A 7881-nucleotide genomic window follows, 5' to 3' on the forward strand; every position below is an offset into this window, starting at 1 on the left:
ATATATATATATATATATAGTATATATATGTATATACATATATATCAAATATATATATCAAAATTGTAAGAACAATATAGAATTAAATGATCAATTCCTTATCATGCATACATAATAATAAGCCATTAACTGATTGAGACAGTTTGGCTGGTGCTGCAGTGTGTTAGTGCTGCTAATAAAGAACGCTAACGCTGTTTGTTAGGAATGATTGGGTCCTAAACTCTGACAGCATGCCAGACAGCTGTTAATCCCCCTTGAACAGCATCCAGCAACGAGAGAAATAATGTTAAACTGTTGCTGCATTTTTATTCTTTCAGTCTACACTATATAAGTGAATCATCAAAAGCTCCATCGCATTCCAGGACAACATCAAAGAGACGAGGTGGATGACTCACGGATGACTTCCACTTTATAGGTGGCGTTGATCTCCCCGGCACGGTTGGACACATGACACGTGTACTTGCCGCTGTGTTCAGGTGTAAGATTCTTCAGACTGAGAGTCCACTTCTTCTTTCGGCCTTCGCCCACCTCCTCGGGTGTCAGAGGCCTGCTGTCTTTCAGCCAGACGATGTCAGGTCTGGGGTTGCCGCTGGCGGTGCACTTGAGCCTTACTGAGCTCCCCACTGGCCGGGCGATCACACGCTTTCTCATTTTGGCCGGCTGTGTGAAGCGGGGCCGCACTACAAAGAAAGACAAAAGGAAAGAAAAGGTTAGACAGCACCTTTGCTTTTTGAAATACAGTAACTTAAAACCTGATTGGAACAGGTTTACAGCCTACTTTAATAAGGCATTTAGATGTGAATGTGTCAAAAAATAATTTACACTACAGAAATGAAGGTGACTTGACATCTCAATGATGAAAATTTGGGGCAATGAGAATTGTGTCGCGTCAAAAAAAACCCCCAAAAAAACATGAAAACCATGATATACTTGAATGTTCTTAACTTTTCTCCATTTACATTTTATTTTGATTTTGGGGTGAAAGGTTAATTCATATTAGTTTAGTAGTGAAATGACATTTGTCCAATTTAGATTTAATTTTGAAGTCTGAAACTAAATTTAAAATAAAATGATCATGCTTGCTGCTTTTAAGAGCTTAACTAAATAAAAGGAGAAAGACGGAAGACTGATTCATCATCAGAATTTACACAACACCACTAACATTACAAAGAAAATAAAGCATAAAAGAGCGGACATGAAGTTCTTGTGTGGGCAAATTTACTGAGCAAAGCACCACACCATGAATGCAATCAGACAAAGCAAACAGCAGCTCCTCTGTAGTTTCATGCTGACTGTTACCGCTCACAGCAGACTCTGAACAAACACCATAAAAGCAAATACAATAGTGAACTAAGCAACTCCCACTAGCAGTCATCATAACTGCTATGCAACACAGTACAAAAACAAGCAGGTCAGGCCCTCTTTGAACACCGCCGAGTTTAGCGGTGCTCCGATATCAAATCAGAGGGCAGCTGTCGGAGGGGAATGGAATGCTTCCCCCCTCACACTTCACATAAATAGCCTGCTCTTTGGCTTGTCAAACGCAATTACCAAAGCAAACACTGGGCTCCAGAGGTAGGAGTGTGTGACTCCAGGGAGTAATGAGCAACAGGAAATATTGTGGGGTCCGTCCAATCCCAGACCACAGGGCTACCTGTCAGTATCTGGGAAGATTCAGCCACATGTGTGCCGTCCTGGAGACGGGGGTTTAATGGGAAAATAAAGGGGTGATCAACTGTACGTGCTGTCCAAACCCTCTGTGACAGGCTCAGTTTCCATTGGCCACATGTTTTTCTATCAGGCCACACATCAAATGTAGATCACCAACACTCATCCAGCATACACCATGCTGTCATATTTTGTAAGACCGTGGCGCTTTGAGTACTATAATATACTACTGAGTACTATATCAAAACATCAGGACTACAACGGTGCACTACAAAAAAACGGCAGTGCTGCGACAGGTATGCTACAAAAATGCCACTGCTACTATACTACAGAAAAATGGCAGAGCTGTTATGCTACAACAAATGTCACCGCTAATGTACAATAAAATGTCATCACTGCGATGCTACAACAAATGTCACCACAACTATACTACAACAAAACAGCAACGCTACTATGCTGCAAGTAATTTCACCACTACTATACTACAAATCAAAAGCACCACTATTATTCAACAAATGTCACCGCTACTGTACTACAACAAAATGTCAGCACTGTTATGCTACAAAAAAATCCATCACAACTATACTACAACAAAATAGCAGCGTTGTTATGCTAAAACAAGTATTAACACTACTATACTACAACAAAACGGCATCGATTCAACAATTTTGTCACCAATTCTGTACTACAACAAAACAACAGCACTGCTATGCTACAATTTGATGTCATTGCTACTGTAATACAACAAAATGTCATTGTTACTACACTACAACAAAACAGCAGCGATGCTATGCTACAACTGATGTCATCACTACTGTACTACAACAAAATTTCATTGTTACTATACTACAAAAAAACAGCAGCGCTACTATGCTTCAATTGATGTCATCGCTACTATATTACAAAATAAAAGCAGTACTGCTATGCTACAACAATTGTCACCACTACTATACTACAACAAAATTTCATTGTTACTATACTACAAAAAAACAGCAGCGCTACTATGCTTCAATTGATGTCATCGCTACTATATTACAAACAAAAAAGCAGTACTGCTATGCTACAATAAATATCACTGCATCTATAGTGATATAATTTAGCTGTTATGCTGCAACAAATTTCACCACTACTATACTACAAAACAGAAGCACCACTATGCTACAGCAAAATGGCGGTGTTGTTATGCTATAACAAATCAACACTACTATACTATAACAAAATGGCAGCACCAATATGCTACAAAAAATTTCACCACTACTGTACTACAACAAAACAACAGCGCTGCCATTCCATGCATAGCTGTAAAGCTACAACTAATATCACCGCAACTATACCTCAACAAAACAGCAACATTGCAATGCCACCGCTACTATACTACAACAAAATTGCAGCATTGCTTTGCTACAGCAAATGCCATCGCTACTGTACTACAACAAAATTGCAGCATTGCTTTGCTACAACAAATGCCATCGCTACTATACTACAACAAAACGGCAGCACCGCTATGCTACATTTAATATCTTAAGTTCTAGTTTTTTAATGTTCTTTAAATTCTAATACAACGTAAAACTGAAAGTTGCATTTCATGAAAAGCAGCTTATGAAACATCTTGGCAGCTGCAGCGCATATTTCAGTGACTTTCTGGGCAGCAATTATAAATACCAGGAATGAAGGAGATCAAAGGGGATCAGAGGACTGTAGCACCTTACCCAGTTTTCCCGTCAGGTCAGTGGAGTACTCGGTTTCACCAGCTGGTCTGGCACCTTCCCTCCTAGCACTGGAGTCATCTAGAGACAGAAAGATAGAGGGAGAATGGAGTATTTACATATCAAAACAACCACATGCTCCTCCGATAAATATGAGAATCAACTCTGAGATTGCCACACATATTTGTGTTCAATAGCAGTACTATAATTCTTCGGCCAAATCACTGCAATCCTTCACCACCTAAACCAAAAATTACTATTACTATCTCCTGATCAGCTGACTAGAGAGCAAAAATGATACTGTAGCTGAGAGCCTTCAAATACCATTACCCACACTGCATTTCAGAGCTTGAGTGTGTCAGAATTAGACCAGAAACATAGTTTACTCAAGTACGCAAAGCCTTGCTAGATTCTGTGCTCTTGCGTTACAAGGGTGGTAACACACCTCAGGGGGTGATAGAGTGTCCTAAAGATGTCTCTGTCATTAATCTGGATGTGTTCTTATTCAAGTTAACTAGCTTTATAGCTCGTTTATACAAGCCATTATATAAAAAAGATTATTTTCAAACTGTTGACATTTCAAGACACAACAACATGCAGAATGCATGTTCAAATTCATAGAGTATGTTTGGGCCTAAAAGTGACCCCGATATTGTCTCACAATGAGTTTACAAATGTTCAAATTCACAAAGCTGTACAGACATTAACTACTAGTTAATAAAAGTATTTTAAATTAACATTTTTCAGTTACAAAAGCTGAAGATGTTACATTATATTTGAGGAACAAAAAAAAAAAGATCTTTGAAAATTGAGAAAAGCCAAAAGGATTCTTGGTTTATGATTCATTTGATGATGCAATTCAGTAAGATCTTAAGTCACAATTCCGCATTTGAACCTTTTAGTCTGAGAAGATACATTCAAATGACATGGCAAAGTCAGAAGAGTGAAAACTATGGTTGGAAATCTGTGGCCTTTCTGCTCTAGTTACAGCTCCTGCTCATCCGTTCATCACATGACTGGCATTTTCTGGCCTGTCAGCTCTTTGAAGCTGTCGGCGGGGTGGTTTGATCTGGGAATGTACACAGAATGAAGGAGATCAAAGGGGATCAGAGGACTGTAGCACCTTACCCAGTTTTCCCGTCAGGTCAGTGGAGTACTCGGTTTCACCAGCTGGTCTGGCACCTTCCCTCCCAGCACTGGAGTCATCTAGAGACAGAAAGATAGAGGGAGAATGGAGTATTTACATATCAAAACAACCACATGCTCCTCCGATAAATATGAGAATCAACTCTGAGATTGCCACACATATTTGTGTTCAATAGCAGTACTATAATTCTTCGGCCAAATCACTGCAATCCTTCACCACCTAAACCAAAATGAACAACTGTCTCTTGATCAGCTTGACTAGTAAGCAAACATGATACTGTAGCTGAGAGCTTTTAAATAAGGGATTGAGAGTGTCAGAATTAGGCCAGAAACACAGTTTAATCAAGTGCACAAGGGTAGATGTTGCTATTGCATTGCAAGCATGCAGCCTAGATATACTGCGCTCTTGCATTACAAGGTTGGTAACAAACCTCAGGACTCAAGGGGGTGATAGAGCGTCCTTAAGAGGTCTCTGTCAATAAGCCGGACGTGTTCTTATTCATCGTTTACTAGCTTTATAGCTTGTTTATACAAGACATTTCAAGACACAGCAACTTGCAGAATTCATGTTCAAATTCAAAGAGTATGTTTTAGGCCTAAAAGTGACTCAAATTCACAAAGATTTACATACATTAACTGATAGGAAATAAAAGCCTTTTAAATGAACAATGACAAAAGCAGAAGATGTTACACCATATCTGAGGAAACAAAAGAGGATGATCTTTGAAAATTTAGAAAAGCCAAAAGGATTCTTGGTTTGTGCATTTGATGCAATTCACTAAGATCTTCACTCACAACTCAGCATTTATTGTGAAATACCGAACCTTCTAATCTGAGAAGATATGTTCAAAATTTAAGGCAAACATCTGAAGTCACGTGTGGTGAAGAGTGAAAACCATGGCTGGAAATCTGTGGCCCTTCTGCTCTAGTTACAGCCCCTGCTCATCCGTTCACCACATGACTGGCATTTTCAGGCCTGTCAGCTCTTTGAAGCTGTCAGCGGGGTGGTTTGATCTGAGAATGTACACAGTTTAACACTCCTACAGGAGAGGTTCCAGTTCGGGCAAATGAAAACAGCTCATTGCTGGGCTAACAGCTTAATTACTATGGCTCATACCCTTCACTGAGCCCCTCAAGTATGGTCACTCTACACATAGCTCTTTTGTTCATGTCAGGCTCACGCTCATTGCAACCATCAAGCATACATTTTCATTGGCACCTTAACAGCGGTTTTAGAATTACCCCTAGGTTTCTCATTTTAACATCATTTATAAATGTAGCTTGCGTGTCAAAAAAACCCTCCAGAACTTTCTTAACATATATAGCACTCTGTGAGCTCATAAAACATGCACACATACTTCAAGACTTCAAACTGACTATAAAGGTGTGTGAGGAAAAACCGAGTGTGATTCATGGAAAGTCAACAAATCTTGGAAGGATGAGGGTTGTCAGGTTTCTAAACCAAACAAACTCCTGTTTCCCTTTCATTAAGGCGAAGTGACACCACAGCGTGCCACATTTCACACATCCACCATCTAGGTACGTTCATAATTTCGAACAAGCTCAATATGACTGAGATGTTTGCATAACCCTTCAGTATGTTTGCTTTCATGTCTGCAGTGGAGAAGGCAGTAGAAAACATGCCTTTTTGAGCATAGAGTTTCTGTTCCATTGGGCTTTCACCGGGTTTGTGGTCTTCTTCTTATAATGTTCATTGGTGAGGTTGCGGACCAGGTACCCTCTTTTGCTCCCTGGCAAGGCTGGGATTTTCTGTAGATTTTGGCCACTGGTCCCTCGCTAAGAATGAAACATCCAACTTGGCTGTGCCACGTCCGTCAGGGGCAGCAAAAACCCTCTGGTGTTCAAGATTTATTGCACTTGAATGTTCTGCTTATGACCTCCAGTGCTGTCAAAATGGTTACATCGATGAAGTTGAACAATTACCTCATGTTTTTCTGGAAGCAAAGCAACCACCTTCGCTCAAAGCAAAACAGTGTTTCTGAACACAACATGCTAATTATGCTGTCATCCTTTACATCTATGGTGAAGTCGGCTATGAAACTGGAGATGGTTTGGAGACAATCCTCGTGAGTGAAACCTCAACAGGAGAGACAATATGGGGCTCTAGCTGTTAGCTGTTACCTTGGCTTTGATTTACTGAATTCCAGCACTGGCTTATGGAAACCATTACCAACTCTACTGCTACACAGCTCTATATTAACAGCCAGCTCTAAACTGTGAAAATTTATGGGCCGTGGTCACAGCAGAGACGTTACTACATTACTGACTACAGACTAACCCGAGAATGAATAACACTAAGAAGTTGACAGATTAACTGCCTGCCGAGCATATTTATGTTTGATCGCACCAATGTATCTTTTGGCCACTGCATACTTGGGAATAGAAGAACCATGCTTGTGGATGTTTCACAATACGAAAAACTGTGACCTGGCCCAAACGTCACTATTTTTATATGAGTGAACCTTTTGAATTCCGTCAACATTAGCTCAACGTGATTTTTTAAATCTGAATTAATGTAGATGGCTGTATGATGGTCGCAGCATTTACACACTAAAACACTTAAAAGTCAACATGAAATCAAAATGTAATTTATTTACTTTCTTAATACACATACAATGTTTTATTTCGAATGTCTTTGCAATCCTGTTCTACTTGGAAATATGTAAATGCTGTAAAATTAGTTGTGAACATCATATATATATATATATATATATATATATATATACAGTGCCTTGCGAAAGTATTCAAACCCCTTCATTTTTTTCATGTTTTGTTATGTTGCAGCCTTATGTTAAACTGCTTTAAATGACTTTTTTCCCCCCACATCAATCTATACTCCATACTCCATAATGCCAAAGCAAATAACAGGTTTGTAACATCTTTGCAAATTTATTAAAGATAAAAAACGTAAATTATTCCATAGCATAAGTATTTATACCCTTATCTGGGACAGTTGAAATTTAGCTCAGGAGCATTCATTTTGCTTGTAAATGTTACCACACTTTGAACTAGTGAAGTTAACCTGTGGCAAATTCAATTTAATGGGTATGATTTGGAAAGGCACACATGTCTTAATAAAAGGTCTAACAGCTGAAAATGCATATTATAGCAAAGACCAAGCCCTGAGGTCAAAAAAAAAAAAACTGCCTGTAGAGCTCAGAGACAGGATTGAATCAAACCACACATCTGGGGAAGAGTTCAGAATCAATTCTGCTGCATTGAAGGTTCACAGAAGCATTTAGCCTCCATTACCCATAATGGAAGACGTTTGGAACAACCAGGACTCTTCCTAGAGCTGGCCTCCTGGCCAAACTGAGCAACTGATGGAGAAGGGCTTTGG

At 39.4% G+C, this 7881-nt stretch overlaps 1 protein-coding gene across 2 annotated transcripts in view; it reads right to left on the minus strand.

Moving 5' to 3' along the window:
* The window catches only part of fgfrl1a (fibroblast growth factor receptor like 1a), a 70796-nt gene that overhangs the window by 4489 nt on the left and 58426 nt on the right, over positions 1–7881 (minus strand). The window contains exons 4-5 of one of the 2 annotated variants that reach the window (XM_016541429.1): positions 3378–3455; positions 396–680 (exon numbers count right to left, since the gene is read on the minus strand). In XM_016541429.1, coding sequence (XP_016396915.1) covers positions 396–680; positions 3378–3455 — 363 coding nt within the window. Of the gene's footprint in view, positions 1–395; positions 681–3377; positions 3456–4502; positions 4581–7881 lie in introns of both variants that reach the window. The other variant, XM_016541430.1, reaches the window with a different exon arrangement.

This window comes from Sinocyclocheilus rhinocerous, unplaced genomic scaffold (assembly GCF_001515625.1).
Source record: "Sinocyclocheilus rhinocerous isolate Xijiao unplaced genomic scaffold, SAMN03320098_v1.1 scaffold818, whole genome shotgun sequence".
Taxonomy (NCBI): domain Eukaryota; kingdom Metazoa; phylum Chordata; class Actinopteri; order Cypriniformes; family Cyprinidae; genus Sinocyclocheilus; species Sinocyclocheilus rhinocerous.